The sequence below is a fragment of the Perna viridis genome, chromosome 9 (genome assembly GCF_037379345.1).
Source record: "Perna viridis isolate PV_CMFRI_1.1 ecotype Kerala chromosome 9, ASM3737934v1, whole genome shotgun sequence".
Lineage (NCBI taxonomy): Eukaryota > Metazoa > Mollusca > Bivalvia > Mytilida > Mytilidae > Perna > Perna viridis.
In genome coordinates, this window is record NC_142453.1 from 25,659,398 (window position 1) to 25,680,538 (window position 21,141).

The 21,141-nt window shown below is 30.9% G+C and overlaps 2 protein-coding genes across 8 annotated transcripts in view; one reads left to right on the forward strand and one right to left on the reverse strand.

Annotated features, from left to right (window-relative positions):
• The first annotated feature begins 1,522 nt into the window (after positions 1-1,522).
• On the forward strand, positions 1,523-16,816 carry LOC148607508 (uncharacterized). 5 transcript variants are annotated; one of them, XM_088544678.1, is made up of 8 exons: positions 1,537-1,673; positions 4,555-4,619; positions 5,147-5,263; positions 9,256-9,405; positions 10,016-10,045; positions 10,816-10,881; positions 12,054-12,140; positions 13,847-13,988. In XM_088544678.1, the coding sequence occupies exons 2-7, from the start codon at positions 4,611-4,613 to the stop codon at positions 12,096-12,098; spliced, it is 417 nt and encodes a 138-aa protein (XP_088400804.1). In that variant the 5' UTR covers positions 1,537-1,673; positions 4,555-4,610; the 3' UTR covers positions 12,099-12,140; positions 13,847-13,988. The 5 variants fall into 5 exon arrangements, with proteins under 5 accessions (XP_088400805.1, XP_088400803.1, XP_088400804.1 ...); XM_088544679.1 differs by lacking the exon at positions 10,016-10,045 and having other exon boundaries at positions 1,523-1,673; positions 13,847-16,816; XM_088544676.1 differs by lacking the exon at positions 12,054-12,140 and having other exon boundaries at positions 4,528-4,619; positions 13,847-16,816.
• A 1,127-nt stretch (positions 16,817-17,943) lies between these two features.
• The window catches only part of LOC148607509 (trafficking protein particle complex subunit 11-like), a 34,759-nt gene continuing 31,561 nt past the window's right edge, over positions 17,944-21,141 (reverse strand). For all 3 annotated transcript variants that reach the window (XM_088544581.1, XM_088544582.1, XM_088544583.1), the window contains exons 30-31: positions 20,840-21,007; positions 17,944-19,363 (exon numbers count right to left, since the gene is read on the reverse strand). In XM_088544581.1, the coding sequence (XP_088400707.1) occupies positions 19,331-19,363; positions 20,840-21,007 (201 nt within the window). In that variant the 3' untranslated portion in view covers positions 17,944-19,330. The remainder of the gene's footprint in view (positions 19,364-20,839; positions 21,008-21,141) is intronic.

A 21,141-nucleotide genomic window follows, 5' to 3' on the forward strand; every position in this document is an offset into this window, starting at 1 on the left:
CAAGGCATGTGTTACTTTTTATGTTTATTATTAAAGACATTACTTTATGAAGTTCATTCTCTGTAATACAGGACATTGTCTCTACTATATCGACGGGTGGCATTCCTGAACTAGAAATATGTCCCAATTTTAGCGGGAAGTGTTACGAGGGACTTTTCTATGTATATGAATGAAATCTACAACTGCAATATTCAACGACACAATACAGAGGGTTCCACCTGATTGCATAATCGATTATGGCATATTTCTGTTTTCTTAATTGCATAGGTCTAAACAGACATTCGTGTTTATTGCATTTTTTTTCCAAAATATTACAGAAATTCAGACTTTCCTGGCCTTAACGGTGTATTTTTAACAAATACTCAATTAAAAGGTGTTGCTAATTCAATGTTTGATATTATAATTTTATAGTAAAATTAGTAAAAAATGCCATAAAACTTTATTTCTTTGTTTGTAATTACATTATGTTGGTTTATATTGATTCCTTTCAGTTGTTTCTATAGGAATAGGAAGATGTATAAGAGAATAAGACCATTACACCATACCAAATTTAACATTTCTGATAATAGCATATTCCTATTATTTTCTGACCAATAAGATATGCGATTAATAGGAACCCACTGTATAATATACTTCAGCAATGCTAGAGGTTGTCTGGCAAGCTATTTTCTGAATTGGTGCCATCCTACGGAATTCCAACCTCTTACGTTGTAGGACTATGTATGATATTGCCATGCACCGGAGACTATTAAGATGTTATATAAAATTAACATGTGGAATATTCAATTATGTATACTTATCTAATTTATGACGCTATGGCGAGTGTAGCGAGCCAATTTTTTTTTAAAGGTTTTTGCGCAGGTCAGAATTAATTTTCAATTCACTATAGCCAAGATCAGAATATTTATTTTCAGTTCATTAGCCAAGGTCAGAATATTTATTTTCGAGCAAATTGTAAAGTCAGCCTATTCATTTACTGGTATGATGAGGCCAGATTATTTATTTCCTTCATAATCACAGACAGATTATTTATTTTCAAAATCTGTCAGCCTCCCATAAGAATCTAATGGCCGTCTCCTAAAGTGTAAATTGCCAATATCGAATATGTTTGTTGTTTGTTTGTTGGGGTTTAACGCCTGGGCAGCAATATTTCAGATATATTTAGGCGATGAACGCCAATATCGAATAAGAACCGAAGTTATCAGGTAACATGGCTTTAGCCACCCATAAACAAAATGAAAGGCTACTATCCTCCTTAATGAATTTATGTATGAACTGGGCATAACAGTGGTACTGTCATTTGATGCCTCTGATAGAATTCTGAGTCATTTTGTTAGAGGACGGAAAGTATTTGTGTCGAAAACATCTTGAGCGTTGTCGTTAACTATTTATGTAGTTTTTATTATATTTCTTTTTTATATTATTTTACGGTTCATAATTTCAAAGTAGTGTTGATTGATTCCATACATACAATGTATGTTAAAATGCAAAATAATATTACGACAACCGCTGACTGACGTTTGTTTGATCACGTGACATTCAATTTCTATACCCGCTGCTGTCTACATGCACAATCTTGAAATTCTAGTGTTCCATATGCCCCTCTAGGCGATTGAGAGCATTGAAATATGTCATAAATAACTTAAGATAAACAAATTCTATATGTCTGTCAGGTCTGTAGCATGATTCAGGTCGTCAATATAAAGTTATTTCGTTATTTATTGTGGTGAAAAAATGACAGCATAAAAAAATACGCCTTACGAAAACTGTAAACCGCAATCATTCACGCTTTCTTTTCATGTACGGTTTTCTATCGTCCAAAAATAGCTGAATTTTTTAACCATTGATATTGAGACAGAATGTGTCACTGATATAAATGGTCAGCCCAGGGGTTTCATTAATTTTTCAGGAAGGAGGTACTTTACAGGAAGTAGGAGATACCAAATAAATTTGGCAAGGGGTCTGGGGGCCGCTTAAGGCCCCCAGTGGGTCCAGGGCAATGCCTTGGTGGGGGGTCCTGGGGGCAAAGACCCCGGAAGCACCTGGATGTTAGCCTTTTTTGAGATTTAAATTTTGACTTGAAAATATGGGATTAAGTCTGCAATATTTGCTTCAGTTTTGTTTAAAATATATGAATTTGAAATCAAGATATATGATGAATCATAACTGATTTAGTCTCAAAGCCCTGAAATTCAGGAGCTCCCCATGATTTGCACCAGATCCATTTCTAGACTAATGCTAATAAACTTTGTTGACTGTTTAATACTATGCTATTTTATATGAAATTTTGATAAATGTCATATTTTGTTCTTAGGCTTTTATTTACTTATTACAAAATTTGAACACTAACACATGCAAATAAAAGCATAGGAACAAAACTAAACATTTATTAAATGAAATTCCATAACATGTGGTGGTTCCTAGTGCTAATTATTTTCATAATAAGACTTAGTTGTTGTTTATTGCCTAATTATTACTGTGACATGTAGAGCAATTGCATATGTCTTATTGTGAAATGTTGGTCTAAAAATCATAGTCTAATAATAAATTCTTTGCTTCTGAAAAAGAACAAAGCTGCAGTCTTAGTCTGGTTGACTTTTAGACGGACATAATTAATTGAACATTACAATGTATTTATTTTCTATTATTATCTATAGCAGTGTTGAATCTCGGATCCAATATTTTTTTTATGTTCTTGTGAGCAAACGTTCTTTTCAAACTAAGGGTTGCCAGAGTATTTTTACCGAAACTCCCCCTCCCCGCCGAATCGAATGGTCGTCCCTTAAATCATATTCTATATTTAAAAGATTGTTTCACGTGTTGACTTGTTGTCAACACTAAAAATTCCTGCACTCTTCTGCACAAATCACAACAAATATTGGGAAAAATGACGGGTATGGGGCAATTCCAAATACAAACAGCATTTTTTGACACGTTTTCACAGAATCTTCAGTTCAGCACAAATAATCGGTGATTGCTTTGACATTGTTAAGTTACCACATGTTTTCTATAAATGGACATTACGTTAAATCATCGTTGGTTAAAACGCTTTACCGATAAGATTCCGGCACGGACCTCAATGAGGACACCAATATAAACAATAATAAACACTAAAGATTGCGATTTTGGAGACATACCCGTAGCCTACAGATGGAACAATCTTAGATATCTATTTACTAGATTTTTCCTCAAAATTTTTTTTGGCTTTTATTTTATTCTGCCGGTATCAGACGCTACCATAGCCGGGTAAGAGTACCGGGTACCGGCTCTTAATGAAAGCACTGTCAGCCTGAAAAAAAATCCTGATAAGTGGATGTTTTACACTTGTGCAAAGTTGTGGACACCATTTAATCTCTTGGGATTGAGCACTTGAGTTATTTTCTTGTTTTGGCAAAACATATATATATCTCCAGCACTGAATGTAAAAAGGGAAAAGACGCCATTGGATATTTCTGTTAGCCCTGTTTTCTGCTTCCCTACCTACATTGTACCCAATTTTTTGTGCCTTATTATCTGAGAGCCATTTTGCTGTAAGCTCTATCAAAGTCTAGATTGTTTCCCCACTGTGCTCAATGTGAAATATTTTTGAAAAATAATATAATTTCCTTACCTACATGTATCTACTCTTTTTCTTTCTTGCTGATTAAGCAGGAAACAGGACAATTTTTTTTTTTTTTTTGCTTTATCTTCAACAGAAAGATTAATGGCATCACAATGCAAATTTCAATGTTTCTTTGCCATCAAAACTTTAGTTGGGAGACAAATCCAGAGTTATTCAGAGCAAATTCGTGTATTCCGAATTGAGAAATCCAGAATTTTTCAGAATAATACCATCCTAGTGGACAAAACTGCTTCCTAAATAAACAAACTTTTGTCTGGAATGTTGGACTTGCGAAAAGATAATCAATTCAAATTTTCTGTTTTTAGATTGTGAGAGTATTGTTAGGCTTTAGAAATGTTTTTTTTTTTGCTTTAAATCCATTGAAAATGATTTCCAGTGTGAATATCTCCCTTGCTCTTCACTGTGTGACCTGCCATTTGACCCCAAATAATCTTTACTCAAAGTGGAGGAAGGTAAATTAATGAGATTTTCCTGAATTTGGAATATTGTCTACTATTATGACTACTTACAGGTCTTGATCTAGTCCTGAAATTACATGAATTATTTGGTTTTCAGAACTATCTTTGTATGGTGTTTTTTTTTGTTCAGTATAAAATTGAGAGCTGTCATATTTCTGTCTTCATTATTTCAAATTCATTATGCAAGCCTAAATGTAAGACTTAGAAAAACACAATATTTCAAGATCTACAGACAAGATATTGAAAAAAATACATATGTACATGTACTCCTTCTTTTAGAAAATATACTTTAACTACATTACTAATACCAACATTTTTGAATATCTTGTCATGTATGAGAGATAGAAAAATATCTGTTAACCGGATCAAAAGAAAAAGTACAGATTACTGATAAACATATATTTTTGCACTTGTATTGGAGGAATTGAATGAGATTTATTATTGTAGGTTCATGATTCATTACTTTCCTTGCAGGTATAAAGATGAATATAAGTCCTGATTTTGTGGAGATACTGGATAACAAATAAAATATGTCAACTGTAAGTTTTATGTTTTGTTTCAAATTCTCATTCATATTGAAATATATGTATAGTATAGATTTGAAAATTAGGAGACTGCTTCTTCATCAGCAATATTAAAACAGAGGTTTTGATCTGAGGACTTTAAATGCCATTCAAACACAGAAATAGCAGTGTTCAAACAACATACATTTAGGGATGATTTTCTTCGCCTTTTTAGCAGAATTCCATTATTTCAAATCAGACTTTACTGTTTTGGTTCTTTTTTTTTTTACTGTATGTTTACTTTCAATTTTGCCAATCTCTGCTTTGTTTGTTGACCTTGTAAAACATTTAAAATCATCCTGTGCATTGTACATGTAATTATTTTGGCTTATTAAAAAAATGAATTTTTTAAAAAGAGTTCAGTTGCATGAATCTCGTGAATCTTACCTGGTGGTCTGAGGTTCCAGTCACATAGTTCTAACCTGTTCAAATTAAGAGCTAGATTTAAATGTTTCAATGTTAATATATGTACATGTATTTGACATGGCTTACTCTTTTTTCAGACAAGTGCACCGACAACAGATGATCTTGCCTTGCCTGTAGCTGCTATTGTATGTATTGCTGTTGTCTGTTATACTATATTGATTATTGGTGTCCTAGTTATACGATGGATCATTCGGGTAAGTACATGTATTTAGGTAACTTTTTATCTTAGACTGACTGAAAACAAGCTTGTGTTTGCAGCTAGACCTTTCCTCATCTCTTGTAATAGAACTGCCACATTTTTATGGCCATATCAATAAAAATAAAAATTCATTTTAAGCTTACATGGCTGAAAGCCATGCGAGTTATTGCCATCACTTGTCTGTCATTGTGGTCGTTAACAATTTTTCAAAACTCTTCTCTGACATTACTTGACTAACAAACCTGGTATGAATGTTTCTTGGGGTATCCTGCATAGAACTGATGTGGAGATTTTTTGTCCAGGGAAAAACATGGCTGCTTTTACTAAAAATAGAACATAGGGGTCAGACAGTAGTTTTTCGCATATATCTTCAAAACCATAAGGTTTAGCCAAACTCTGGTATGGGGTTGGTATGGGTATTCAGTATAATATGATCTATCTGTGATAATTTTTTAAACTATTAAGTCATGTTGGAGTTATTGCTCTGTTTCAACGTTTTTTTGCCATTTTTATTGTTATTCCTTTCAAAAATCTTCTCTGACATTACCAGACCAATTGGAACCAAATTTAGTATGAATGTTCCTTAGATATTTTTCATAGTACTGACATAAGGATTTTTGATCTGTGGAAAAACATGGCCGCTGTTACTAAGGATAGAACAAAGGGGTCAGTCAGCTTTACTCACAAATCTCCAAAACCTTAAGGTTTGCTGAAGTGATTCTTTTTATAAGGCTTACAAAAGTCTTCAAGGGATTAAAGGTGTCAGACGACTCCTTGTAAGAGTTATTGCCCTTGAAAAATGAAAAATAATGTTTTTTTTAGTTTTCAGCCAATATGTTGAAAACTATGATAGAAAAAAAAACTTTCAATTGCTGTAATGATCCTTATGATAAGTCCTATCAAAGTCCTCTTGAAGGCTTGAGTCTTGTTGGACAACTCCTTGTTAAATTTATTGCCCTTGGAAGGCAAAAATTTTACAAGGTGAGCGATCCATGTTCCTGGAAGCCTTTTGTTTTCATTTTTTCACTGTAATCATGTAAAACAACCCACCATTATTTGGATACAATAAGTTGAAATCTAAATATGCCTTTCTTTCATTGATTTACTTTTAAAAAATAAACTTTTAATAAAAATGTCTTATAGCATTTCTACCATACATTTTCACTTGCATGGCAAACACATTGAAAAAGCTGAAGCTTGAACTACATACATGTATATCATACATGGAAGTATGTTATGCATTTCATTTAGATCCAAGGTGACTTTGATTTATGAAGGGGAAACTGGTTTAGCTTGTTTATTTTGTACAAACTCAATACATTAGAAATGAAACACTGATATTACACACATATTTATAGTAATGAAGTGTTTGTTAACAAATTATTTCATTTCAATTCAAAATATCATGAGTGGGATGATTTATTATTTAAGAATTGGCTATGATAAAAATTTTGTCTATTGAAAAATAACATGAATTTTCCATGTGCATATTGTTTATTGTGCGAAGTGCAATAAACAAAATATGCACATGGAAAATTTATTTACATGTATTTTTCAATAGACAAATTTTTTTCATAGCCAATTCTTATAAATTAATTTTGAAATATATTTTTATCTTTCAACATGAGAAAAGTAGCTCTGAATTTAACTGAACAGGGGTGTGTCAATATTTTTTTTGTCCATTGAGATATAACAAAATTATTTTAACCAATCAGATGACAGTATTTATCTCAGATTAATTTATTAATTCTATAGACATAATGCTATTATCATTTCCACACTTTTTTGTCACATGCAGCGTAATTGTGTAAGTATATTCAGTGTTGATAGTTGTATTTCTTTTTGTCTATAAATCAGGTTTTTTTTTAAAATTAATATTTTTATGATATACGAAAAAAATATTTTAGACATGAACCATTTTACTACCAATGGGACTGGTTAAGATTTTCATGAATTCTAGAATATTTTGTTACATGCCTATTTCAGACACCAATGACAAGAAGTTTTTGTAAATTTTCTTTGAAAAATAACAATATTGATATTGTTGTCTGTTTAATCTATTACAAAAACCAGCTACCTGTCAAAGACAATTGAGAGAAGTGAGCACAGATAAGGAGAAGTTTTTGCTCATTCTCCCTCTAGATTAAACATTGCGGTTTAAAAAAAGAGGTTTTCATTTCACCATCCATTAAAACTGATTATTTTTATCAAATACACATGACTTAGTTTTGCAATATTCAGTCTTAAATGTTTTGTTTTACTTAGAAATAAGTAAAAATAAAAAAATAGATTTAACTTTGACATAAAATGTAATAATCGACCCCTTCCTCACATCCATTTGAATTCTTCTTGCTTTTCAAGACAACCCTTGATATTAAAAACTGTTTGGTCTAATTACCTAAGAACATCAGGATTTGGATCACAAAATCGCTTATAATCTTCTCTTATCCATTGAAGAAGGAAGGTGGTATAACACTCCAAAACCTTATAGATTTTGGTCTTTTTGTAACAAGAATATTGGCGATGAATTCCACATATTTTTCATTTGTAAAAATATCACTGTTTTCAGATGAAAATATTTTTTTAAGTATGAACACAAAAATCACAACAAAATGGCTGGTTTACTTTTTTTTTTGCAATTTAAATGTGTTAAAACAACTTTTTGTGTTCATTAAAAAAGTATCAGCTATGCTAGCCAATGATAAATGTTTAATCACTTTTCGCTGTGGCTTTCTGTATGTACATGTAATACTGATTGACCTCCTGTAACACATTTATGTACATTTTGTATGTGTTTGTCTTTGAGTGTACATGTATATGATAAAATCTGAAATCTGAAATTGGTAACAAAATGGGTGGTTGCCTAACTGAAAGGAATGGTTTTTACAGTAAATGAAATATATACATAACACATATAAGATTACATGTATATTTTAATTCTAAAACAATTAATTTTTAACATTTGTGTTGACTCCATTTTTGAAATGCAGACATCGTAATATGGAGAAGGCAATAGCCTTGAATGTGAGGTACAAAATGTAGTATTAGAAAATGGAACAGATTTGCTGAAACGCAACAAATGCAATGTTTAAGTCTAATAAAAATAGTAAATACTCGAGAGGTCACCAAAAGATCTTCAGTAAGTGTAAACACACCTTAAAGTAAGCTCTTAAAGGCCTTGACAGTAATAAAGTCCGTGGTAACAAAACAGTTACGCTCCTTCAAAATAAACTGAAAAAAAGAGATAATGACACGAAGACACATTAATGATCAACATTGACATTAGGACGAAATCATTCATTTCTAACCAAGGTTCATGCAGACAACTTGGAAATAGTGGACAAACATTGGAAATCAACAAAGTTAGATTATGGCAACGAAAAATCTCCGAAAGCATTCTTCTGTCATCAATTATTTGTCGAAAATTTTGAATTTGATCTTGAACCTGATATCACAAAGCAATGAATTATGCAAACATAAAGAAGTCAGGGTAAAAAAGTTAAGTAGAAGATTTCAAACGCAATAAAATGTATATCTCTGTGAACACACTAACATGATAGCATGACAATTCCAAATTATAGAAAAAAATGAGTTCAATTGAAAATATAAAGCAACTGCAGGTTCATAATATTTCATACCTTGGTTCAGTTATGAGTCTGCTATAGATATTGTAATAGGAGTCACTGTCACAAAAGAACTGTTTTCTTTAATTTAGTACATTCTTTCTCATTAAGAAAACAATTTCACATCATGATTAGTCTTCAATTTTATTCTACCTCGTCAAAGACTCTCAAACATTTGATGTCATAATATATTAGTTTGTGTAATACTTGTACCAAAAGTGCTTTATCACATTGACTGGATGTTGAAACATTAGGAAACTTTTGTCAGTGGTTCATATACACATCCTAGTTACCAGTTTCTAAAGATCTAGCTTGGATGAAAAAGAGTATATATTGTTTATGAAACTGATTATATATTTTACAGAGAACGCAGGCCTGTGAAAACTGTGGCCAGTGTGAATGTTGTGGGACAGAAGGTCCTTTAGAGAGTCGATGTTGTGCCAATGTATCTGAGAAATGTGACTGTGATCCTAGTCTTAATAAATGTCTGAATAAAATCTGCCCTAATAGAAAGGTAGAGTACACAAGATGATCTTCATACACTTTATTTGACCAAAAGTGTGGACTGCACTGATGTTTGGACTGGTTTGTACATGTCTTATAGTCATGTATGTTGATTATCCTACTGATGCATCTGGTCCATGCTCCCATCTTTTAGTGGAGTCCGAGTTGCTCATTTGCTTTTGTTACTTTGTATGATTTTAGTTACTTTATGTTCTTTATTGTGTATGTCTGTTTTCCGTGTCTGGTCTTTGTCCCTGGATTACATTCTTTTGATTACCGCTATAACCTTGGTTCCCTTGATTACTCTTTAAATGAAAGTTTTTTTTAGTATCTTAGCTATCTCAAAGGACATTTCTTGTGATAGAAAAATCAAAGGACATTTCTTGTAATAGAAAAATCAGAGGACATTTCTTGTAATAGAAAAAATGTGATGATTTCAAAATCATGGTCAAGGAAGACTAAGTGTTATTTGAAAGAGAGCGTACTATTATTGATACTATACATGATGAAGCAGGTGGAATTAGTCATTTGATAAAATCAACACTAAAAATTGAATTCATATTTGCATGGTTATTCTTTTCAATTTTTTAAAAACAGTGAAAGATGAATGTTATTTTCAGACTATTGACAAGTGTTGTAGTAGTTGTAGGGTAATGATATTTACTGTTTGTATTAAGTTGTTACAGCGAGTAGTATAGTACACTCCAGGAAATCATGGAAATTAGATTGGACATACTTTGATTGAACGACAATCACCTGATGAAATTTTTTAGGTAGTGAACTGGACAATTAACAAAGAGAATTAAACTTTGTGTTATTTTACAATTTATTTTAATCCAAATTTGATAGAGTTTATAGTTCTTTATAAGTTGTCCTTTAAGTATGTCAGAAAATTTATCAGGTAATTGTCATTAGGGAAGACTGGTTTCCTGAAGTTGAGTATATTACTTGCTGTAATTTATCTTGTTCTTTTGTTAGGAGTTGTTTTTTTCATGTTCTCTTTGATTTTATGGTATGAAAATTAAGTCATTGCTTTTAAAATTACTTTCTGGAACTGCTCCTAACACCATTTTAATCTTCAGTAGTTCGGGACTGTTGAATGGCCTGAGACCATTAGGAAGTAAACCCAATATCACTTCTTGAATTAAAATATTAGACCGATTATTTATGAAAATGCTAACTCTATAAGACTATTTACTTAATTCAAATATTGTAAATCAATTTATTTTTTTATACTTATTTTTGTGATTTAAAATGTCAATCCAATTTTGCAACCATTCAATTTTTGGTCTTACAGTCAATCAAAAACATATTCTATTTCATGGCAATGTATATTCACAATTTTTCGTGCATAGGAAATTAGCAAAATATATTGCATTGTCAATAAAGACTTACCTTGTAATTTTTTTTCTATTTTTAGAATTTTAGCTGTGTAGATATCTTGTTATGTCAGTGCATGGCTAGTGAAAATAATTGTTGTACGAACGTAAGTATAGAACTTCAAAAGAATTTAGATATTGTTGAATTGTCTAAATATTGTTGTTAAGTTTTTGTATTTAAGTTGGATTTTTGCCATTTTGTCTTGATCATATTTATACGTTGGTGATATATTCACCAGAAAATGTGTTTAGAATTTCAAAGGTTGCTGAAAAAGAGTTCATGTCTTTTTAAATTATTTCGAGAAATGATAATAATATTGTCAGGAAAAGAAGAATTGAAGTGGATATTTAAGTTTTCTTTGAAAAGCAATGATAGAACAGGCATATGTGTTTATGCAGCTGAAGTAGGATTTTTCCATGTAGAAAATCATAGACATTTTTGCATTGCAGCATGAGTTTGAGTCAATTCTAGATTCAGTAATCAATGCATGTCTGATAGGAAAAGTAGTCTTTAAATTAAATGTGGCATTTTTGCATTTTTCATGTATCTTTTTGTGATATATAGTAATATTTTTTACAACTTATGCTGCAAATTTGTGCATGTTTCTGTCATTAAAAACAACGAAATTAATTTTTCCCCTGATCTATAGGTTGAAGATGAGGTAGCCCTTTTAAAGTTCTGAAATTATTTAGGTTTCTATTCTGGGTGTGAAAACTTTCGATATCCAATTTACCTTTTGTGGATTGTTTTCTTTCTGTTGGTATCTTTGCACTAGGTCTGGGGTTTGTTCCACTAACTGCCATTGTTCATTCTTTTTATGATATTATCAAACCATTTCTTTTGAAATATGCTAAATTTGACAAAATTTCTTTTTAAAAAATAAAGCTGTTTTTCTTTCATTCTTTATTATTCATTTTAGACATTTCAATTCCAGATATATGTAAATGTATGATACATTGGTTTTGTTTTGGTTAAAAGAAATTATGGCAGTTTTTTTTTTCATCCTTTTTCAGATGTCTCCCTCCAAGTTTAATTTTAGATTACGGGGAAATATTTGTACAGTTTGGAACTTAGAACTCTACAAAATAAAAGTTTTTGTTTAGGAACTTTGGATGATTTTTGAATTACTAGGTAGGGAAAACCTCATTTGTATAAGGGTGAGTTCAGTGTATGAAAAACTTCACAAGGATGTGTTTTCCCAATTTAAAACCATCTCTAAATCAATTCAATAGAAATATAGGAATAATTTTTATCTGTTTCTTTTGTTATTCCATACAGTGGTGCAATGAATGTGGAACTCTTCAATCTCAAAATGTCACATGACATATCTCCATGGTAACAAAAAACAAATAATTAGCTAGTAGAGTAAGTATGTGTGTGAACTCTTTCACCAGCTATACTATGTCTTCTGGTTCACCTTGTCTCTTAATACTGTGCTTGATTGCTTTCTATGATATACATCACTGCTTGTAGTACGCATGCAATTTAAAAGCGTAATACATTAATGTTTCACATGTATGCATAAGGAGCTTAGAAAAAAAAGATACAGAGGTAAATTCTGAAGTCAATGTTTGCAGAAAAAAAAACATGTACATGTACTTAGTATTCGCCCTGTTTGTGTATCATATCGAATTTGTTCCCTTTTCACTGGCATTAATGTTATTTAATACCTCTCCAACTAAGTTTCCTAGGAATGTAACCCTATCACCTAAACTGTAACACCATTTTGAACAATCAAGAATCAACATTGCTGGACAGATTTTGACCAAATTTAGTACATTTATTAGAAAATCAAGAATCCTATTGCCTGTGTTTGCTGTTAATTTGACTTGAGAAATTCTACACCTTTTTTTTCTTTAATGCATGGCTTTTTAAAATTTTTCCTTCAATGATGTGGTTTAAGGCATGAATGTTGAAATATCCAAAGTATATGTGAAACATTATATTTTTTACTAATAACACTATACATTTTTCTATAGACTAACAGGTATGATATGATACTATATATGACCTAGCTTCTGTATTCTCATAGACTAGTCTTGAAGTTATATAGACTGAGAGTTTCATTTTATTGTGGGTATCCTGGATCATGTTGTGAAGTTCTTGTTTAAAGTAGCTTATCTTAAGTAATTAGCTTTGCATTTAATTTATAAATGGACATTTTCAATGACGTATTCATTTTAAAAATGATATAGTCTAGAAATAAAACTCAATTAGTTACTAACTGAAATGCTGCAAGCTTACACCTTAGAAAAATAGTACATATATAAGGATATATTATAAACCGCCAGTCTAATTTTGTTAACTGTATGATTTGCTTAAGTATAGTCTGTACTTTGAATAATTTACCATCACCTCAACATGAACTCATCACGTATGTACAAAAACATTCTTTACTTAAGGAAACAATAAAATGTGATATAGTTACGTGGTGTTGTTTATGTTTTACTTTCCTTTTTTTTTTGCAGGGAGCTAATGATTATTTGAAAATAATTGTTGGGTATATTCCAAACCATGTTGATAATGAATTGTGTCGCTACACGATTAATGTTAAATCATTTTAAATTAGTATCATAAGCAATCAAGTAATGTTCCAACAATATTGCATGCTTTTTTATTGTCTTGAAATAATAATCTCTTTTTCTATTGAAACAAATGTTAAATTTATAATACTTTGATCAATATCTATGAGCATATTACCTTTTAGGTGGACAAGATATTGAAAAACAATGCCTTCAAAAATCATTTGTCACACAATGACAGATTAATTCAGCCAAAGCCGCAAGAATTAATTACTGGTAGTGTAAATTGCTTCTGTTTACAACATCTTCCAAAATGAAGAAGTGTTAAAAGTTCAAATGCAAATAGCACTGATTTTGTTTTGTTGTTGAATGATATGGAGTTCTTTGTTAAATTATTCTTTTCATTTTGTTCTTGCATCACAATAGCTTTAAACTTAAAACACTTCTTTTAGCTTTGTCAAACAAACACCTGATCATGTACAATTCATATGCTATATACATGTACATTTACTAGAATGGTATCTCACATTACATTCTTACGTATTTCAGACTGCCAAAACAGAATGTTGTGTCTGCCCAACTCATAAAGAATGTCAACCAACCAACTTGTGTTGTTTTGAAGTGACTCTACGGACGACCACTTCTGTTCGGCATGAGCATGGGTTACACACCATTCAGCCCAGCTCAGCTAGACATTCTCATCATCATCGTAGTTCAGGGCATGAAACTATTGTTCAAACTATTGAAATTTAGGTGTTTTCTGTATGTTAAGCTAGTGCTTTTCATGCTGTAGAGCAAATCCATTTAATGGCCTAATTAATTAACCATTATGGTAGTGATTATATGAGGCTGTTCCTTGATGAATTGATGAATTCTTTGTTTTTTTAGACAGCTGGTATAAAAATTGGGTACAATAGGTAATTTGTTTAGTTTTGATTCTTTTCTTTAAAGCATTCATTTGGAAGGATTGTAAAATTCATAAGACTACCTGCTAGTAAGTATTTTTTTGTACTTTACAAAACTAATAAAAGAATGAAAATAATTAAAAAATTATTACCATCCAAACATAAAACTTTCATTGAATGAAATAAGAACCACTACCGTTTTTAACTTTAGGAAGTTATAATTTTTCAGTTTTATTTTTATAAATATACTTATGCAAGAAGTGTAAAATTGCAAAAAAAAAGTTACCTGCATGAGAGTAAATTGGTTTTAATCCTTTGTAAAACAAATAAATAAATGGAAATTTTATAAGTAATAATTTGACTGCCAAATGAAATAATTTACGCTTAAATTTCTAAGAATTGTCTTAAGAGGATGTAATGAAATCAGCATTTAAGTGGCTTACCGTAAGTTTTGATTTTTACTCAAAGCTGACAATTGATATAGTTTTTGAGTAAAATTTATGCATTTTTGTTTTGATTTGTTCTCTCAGTTACATGTTGAAGTTTTTGTCGTTTACGCAATTACTGTTTAAATTTCATTTTTCTTCTTGCACAACCATAGATTATGAATGGATCCAAGATTTTAGGTTAGGGAGAGTTGCCAAATGAAGCAAAGTCTAAAATATGTTGAAAACCAATACTCATGAAAAAATTAAACATCATTTCAATATAAAGGAGAGAAGAGCAAACATCGCTACTCCTTCAAATATGCCACTTTATAATACAAATGTAGGTGCTATGACCTCTGTCTATCTAGGCTGTAATGTCATTATACTAAGCCCCACAAAGTATTAAGATATTACATGTATGTGATATCTTCTAAAAAATTGTGTATTCCCTCCACCCCCCCCACCCCCGACAGGCATAAAACCATAAAAACCAGGTAGGTAGGACAGTAGGAAACAGACATATTTTTTTGGTTTAATCAATAGATTGTGCTAACTACTAATATCCATATTATTGATTGAAGGCACTCTTTTTAAAATGTTTGTTGTTCGAATAAATATTTTCTCATTAAAAAAGAAGGTGCAAAATTAATATTATTTTTAACAAAAGATTTAACATACAGTTGACTATTAAGGTATTAGAGTTTGTACATCGATAGAAAGTGATGGAAAAGTAACACATTGAAAAATAGTTAGATAAAAATATATGTGTAGAAGAATGAATGATTGTCCAGTTTTTGCTGTTTATTACTTATGTAAAAATGTTATGATTTATTTTGTTTGTTAATATTATGTTCCTGCTCATAGGAGCAAGGGCAATACTGCATTCACCTTGTTTGTGTGTCTGATCATCAAGAACTAGTTAATTTTCTCAGCCACTCAATTGTAGAATATGAATTAATGTTTTATTAAAGGAAACTCATAATCTTACATAATGTACCTTGGGAATGGAGATTAGTAGATAAAAAAAACTGGGAAAATAGGTTCCTGACTTGATACTGGCATTTCAAAGTGATAGAGAGACATTGCCTTCTCATATTGTCACATCATTGAAATTGTTCTTCCTGTTTTCTGAACATGGTGAGATTTGAAATGATTGGGAGTATTGTTATCACAACATTGTGTTTACTTGTTATTTTTTGTTTATATGAATCTCTGAATGGTACAATTGCTTTTTTTTCATTCAGTCCTCTTGTTAATGTTTTTTTACAAAGGTGTAATGCAAACAATTGGTTTTGGGCCACATACTGAAATTATGCACAAGAAATTGGGTTAAGGATTTTCCTATTTGAAATTTACTAACAACTAGAGTAGAGTAATTTATTTACATAATGATTTTTAATTTTCACAAATGTATAATTGTGTACTGATAATTGTCCATGCATCATGTATTAACTGACAAATGCTTTAATCCATGTTTTAAAAAAAATATGTATGGCCTGATATGAATGTATAGACTTCTTTGAAGAAGAGAGTAGGGAAAAGGTGCTGTGTTTTATGTTTCTCTTAAAAAATAAACTGATCATTGCCTTTGAAAATGTTTTGAATATAGGAAAAAATGTGAGCCAGATTTTAAAAGACTTTTTACATGTACTTTGTTTGATGTTCTTTATATATCATAGTGCTAGTAATTTGAAGTGTTGTGTAAAAAAAAAGATAACTCAGGAATTTAGACTCTGGAAAGAAGTTAGAAAAAGATATGTACACCTTGTTCTAAGGAACATTTACCTTTCTATATGATGGAGAAGACTTACTGTGTAGTTACTCTTATTTGTTGGTTTTAAATTTGTGGTTTATTGAAATGTGGCTGGTTTGTGGGTTAAGTTCGCATATTTTCAAACATTGTAGTCATTAGTGAAAATTTTTAAGATTTGATTGAAGAATTGAGAATTTGCATTAGTGGTTTGACTGAACTATGACAACCATGAAAAATTTACACTGGCAAATGAAAGTAACTTTTAACACTGTTTTATCATGAATATCTTTTGGCTGATCTAAAATGTTTTAAGTCGGCATTATATTGTATTATTATTTTGAGATTCTGTTCGTTATCAACGAAATACTAAACCGTCCATGTTGATATCTTATATATTGTTATTTATTTAGATATATAAAATTTTGAAAGTTAATTTCATTGTTATCTTTATCAATTAATAGCGAGTTGGCCCAGATTAGACTTTGCACATGCATAAATCTTAAATCACAGAAAAAATTACCCTAGTTATTTTCCCACAATCATATACTTTTTATTCAACTATGTCCTAGCATTGTCAAAGTAATTTAAATGTTTATTATTAGTGAGTAAAGAATGTCAGTTCTCAACAGAGAACCTTAAAAGGGTCATTTAACTTACTGATCAAATACATAAACATAAAAATAACAGGACAAAAATCTGGTGATGCTAAAATCAAGTTTGGAAAAGGAATTTGTTCAAGCATTACAAATCTTAATCGCCAATGTATTCATGAAACAATGATTCACTTGAAATAAATGGAGCAGAGTTATGAGACTTTGACACTACAAAGAAGGATGGAGCATCATGTGCTTTAGTGCAACTGTTTCGCATCTTTAATTACCATAAATATATTCAATTTGTAACATTGATGATGTGATATTACAAAACAGATCGCATTTGCCAACAGATCTGCATTCCATAAGGATGAGGTATCTCAAACTACGAATTATGCCACAAAGGTTACATAAATAATTCAATACATTGTCAGTAAAACCATTTAGTGTCAGATAATGATAGGTTAGTTCTACACAGAATAGTGACTGCCATTCAAAAGGGTTTTACCCAAGCATGAAAATTTGCTAATTTAAGGAACCCTGACACTTTAGTAAGAGGATCCATGTTTATTACATTAAGGTGACCATGGAAGACCCAGGCACATGATGGCACATTTACTAAGAAATTAATACTGGTTTATAATTTACTGAAATGGTAAAAAAGAAATAAATTATATGGAATACATTAGAAACTTTCAAACAAAGGGAGATAACTCTTTGATCTATAAATAATTCAGTTGATTTGTAAGGGAACTTTGAACATAGAATATTCTGAGTCATCCACTTTCATTACCAAGAAGTCCCTGTTTGTTCTGACAACAGAATGAGCTTAAAACATTCCATGGGAACAAAATATGGGTAAAAACAAGAAACAAGACAGACTAGTCAATTCCTGTATACCCTCAAACTTTGTTTTCGGGAGGTATAATGATTATAATCAGCTGCAAATATAGAAAATACAACTCCACTGATTTTAAATCATTTAATCACTAAAAATTGAACAATTACATGTACACAGTAAACAAGCAAAGTAAACCACATCATTTATATGGAAAAAAATAAGGAAGAATTTATTGCACAAACCCATACTTTAACACTAGTATAACATTCAAGAAATCATTTAATATTTTAAGTAAAGAGAAATAACCCAATGCACAAATACTGGTCTGTTTGGGTCTCACTTTATATCACTTCTGACTATCATTATTTTACATGTTACAAATGTAATAGGTATTTTCATAGTTTTACTGTTAACTTTTTTAAGACAAAAGATTTCTTTAAGGTGCTTATAAAGGATTTCAAATCCATTATGTTCATAGAACTTTTTCAGAAAAAGAGCTTGGATAAATGACAATGAAAATCCACATTACTGCCTTTTCTGCTAATTGACAGCATTGAGGATAATTTAATACTACATGTAAAGTATATTCATACATGCAAGTAGTACCACTAAATGTTATGCGTAAAAAGTACACATTATCAGCTTTAGTTTGGCTATGTCTGACAATCATACACAAATATTATACACTTACAATGCATAATCTGGGCAGGTAGATTAAATGTGTTCCTGGCACTAGATATAGGGGATTGCCATTCGATCAAGAAATGGAAAGTGAGACCTTGTCTTAATGAAGAATTACCTTCCTATCCTGGATATAAATACTAGTAATGCTACAGGCAGGTTAAGTAACACCATACATCAGGGATGGATCCAGATATTTATAAAAGAATGGAGCTATTATTTGCCCATTTTTGCCTTTAAATAAAATCAATATTTTCCAATAACATGGGGATTGGGATGCCTGATCCTGCCACTACATAAATATTAATCAGTATTAAAGACATTTAACAGGAAAACTGCATTTTTATAGAAGTACTCTGATCTTAAGTAAGGAAATGAATGAAGGGTGAAAGAAATATAAATTCATAAGAAATTAGTCCAAAGTATGTATTGGCGTGCATTGTGTATAATCAATTATTGATCAAAGAAGTTGTTTTAAAGTCTCTTTAGAAATCCGGCAATCATTTTGAAGGACAGTGCTGATGATTCATTAATTTTATAATTTTCACACGGGTGCTTATTTCGGCATATTTTAGCACTTGTGGTAAATACATATGAACATATTCTTCTTAATTCTAATAAATTTATCTTCTCAAATGTTTGTATGTGTACAACTATGCTGTAATTTTTTTCTTCCTTTTTGCATCAGTTATACAGTAACACACATATGAGCCTGATTAAACTTCATACAACCAGTCTAAATGAACAGTCAAATTTGACAAAACATAATTGTAGTAATACATCACATAGTCCAACGAAAACTTGGTCCCTATGAATATTAAACGTAATTGGTTCATGTTCCAGCTGAAAGTGTCTTTCCTGTAGGCTGGAAAGTAAAATAAAAGTATCATTAATGTTACAAAACTTATGTTCAATATAAACCTTATCCATGAATTTAATTTTTTAAATATAATTATAAAGTGCTTGCCTTTAGCCACTAGCCCAAAGCCCAGGACTAGTAAAATGGTGAAATGAAGTGCACTTTTCTTATTTGGGCTAGTTAAATCCTATACATTCCTCTATTATTTGGGCTAGTTGTTGAGAATTTTAAAGGAAAGGATATTATATTAATAATGGTTACTTCACTGAGACTACCAGTGGGAGACATCAAAAGACAGTCCATATACATTGTATATATACAATATAAATAAATTACTTATTTTACAAGTATTTTGGCAAGAATCACCTTTCTTCATGTAGATTTATACATAACATGTACAAGTAGTGACAGTGTTGGACACTAATAGTAGTCTGAGAGTCAGGTAACACTAGATTTTTAAGAACTACCATAAACTTTGAATAATGAATAAGTGAACAATAGCAACATTTAAACAGTAAAAAGGAACTACATACAAATAAAATATCAATAAACCCATTGAAATTTGAATGAAAATTGTAATTAAAGGGAAAGACCACCTATGCTATGCTTATAAAATGCTCAAGGCTATGCAAAGTTCGAAATCCTTGAAATATAAGGGGGTAGCCATCTTGCAGAACTCTCCTATCTGGAGGAAGATCATAGCCAGATTTTATTGATTTTTACCGATAGCTTCAGATTGGCTCGTGACGTCACTAAGTTGTTTTGGTACTGATACAAGTACTGCAAATAATATGTAAACAAAGAATATTCTGTAAATATTTCTACAATCATATTTATCTAATCACCAAAACATGGTGACTTGTCAAGCTTAAGATTGCACGAATGATAAAAGAGAAATGTTCTAAAAGTTTTTTTACCAGCAACATGAACATTCTTCGGAAGTAGCTATACGATTTTCCTTACAAATACTAGTCATCTGGCTGCAAATCCCGTTATTCGTCGATGATGTCTGACATTTGCTTGTACATGTTGTGCCTCAATCTCTTCTATTCATTTTGGGTTGAAATTATAGGGGAAAAGTCCCAAATTTGCCATTTCTTCGGACACTGTAATCAATTACCTTTTTACTTTCACTTTACAAACCGACTTCGTGACGTCAGTTCAACCGGTCATGGTGGTGACCATAGGCGCGGGAAATTCATATTTCTTAATTATAAATCTTGATTTATTAATTAAGAAAAGGAATTAATTTGTTTCAATTTGATTTTTATGAATATTTAACAGACTACTTTCGATATTTATGATGTTCACAACAACATGGTCTTTCCCTTTAAGACTCTTCACATGTGAAGTTCTAACATTAAGAAATTTCTGCATAGTATTTTTTTTACATCAACTTCATCTATCAAAAAGCATTTATCTATTACACTTTCTGCCCTATATAGTCTTAAGTTTCAGAATAGTAGAATCCATTAATTTTACCTTGATAAAGACATGTGATGGCAACATTTTCTGTACTATAGGGTCTATAGTTCCTGGATAACGAACCATATTAACGGCTAACTTTGGTAACATTAGGTGACCTGCCATCAGAGGGAACAGGTTATACATCAAACTATATGGTTTCCCAGGCAACACTCGAAAATGTATCTGTGTATAATAAAAAGTAAAAGGAGTGTATAGTTTTTTTCTCTCTAGGTCTGTAAACTAAATACATCAGAAAATAACTATACTGAAAGTCAGTTTAATCCCATTATTGATTTTAACATCTTATTTCAACCTGT

Bases quoted from the DNA above. Each gene is read 5' to 3' on its own strand.
- LOC148607508 (XM_088544676.1), top strand. The intron at 10,046-10,815 runs GTAATGATATTT...TTCTATTTTTAG, and splicing joins AGTGTTGTAGTAGTTGTAGG to AATTTTAGCTGTGTAGATAT. The intron at 10,882-13,846 runs GTAAGTATAGAA...TACGTATTTCAG, and splicing joins AAAATAATTGTTGTACGAAC to ACTGCCAAAACAGAATGTTG.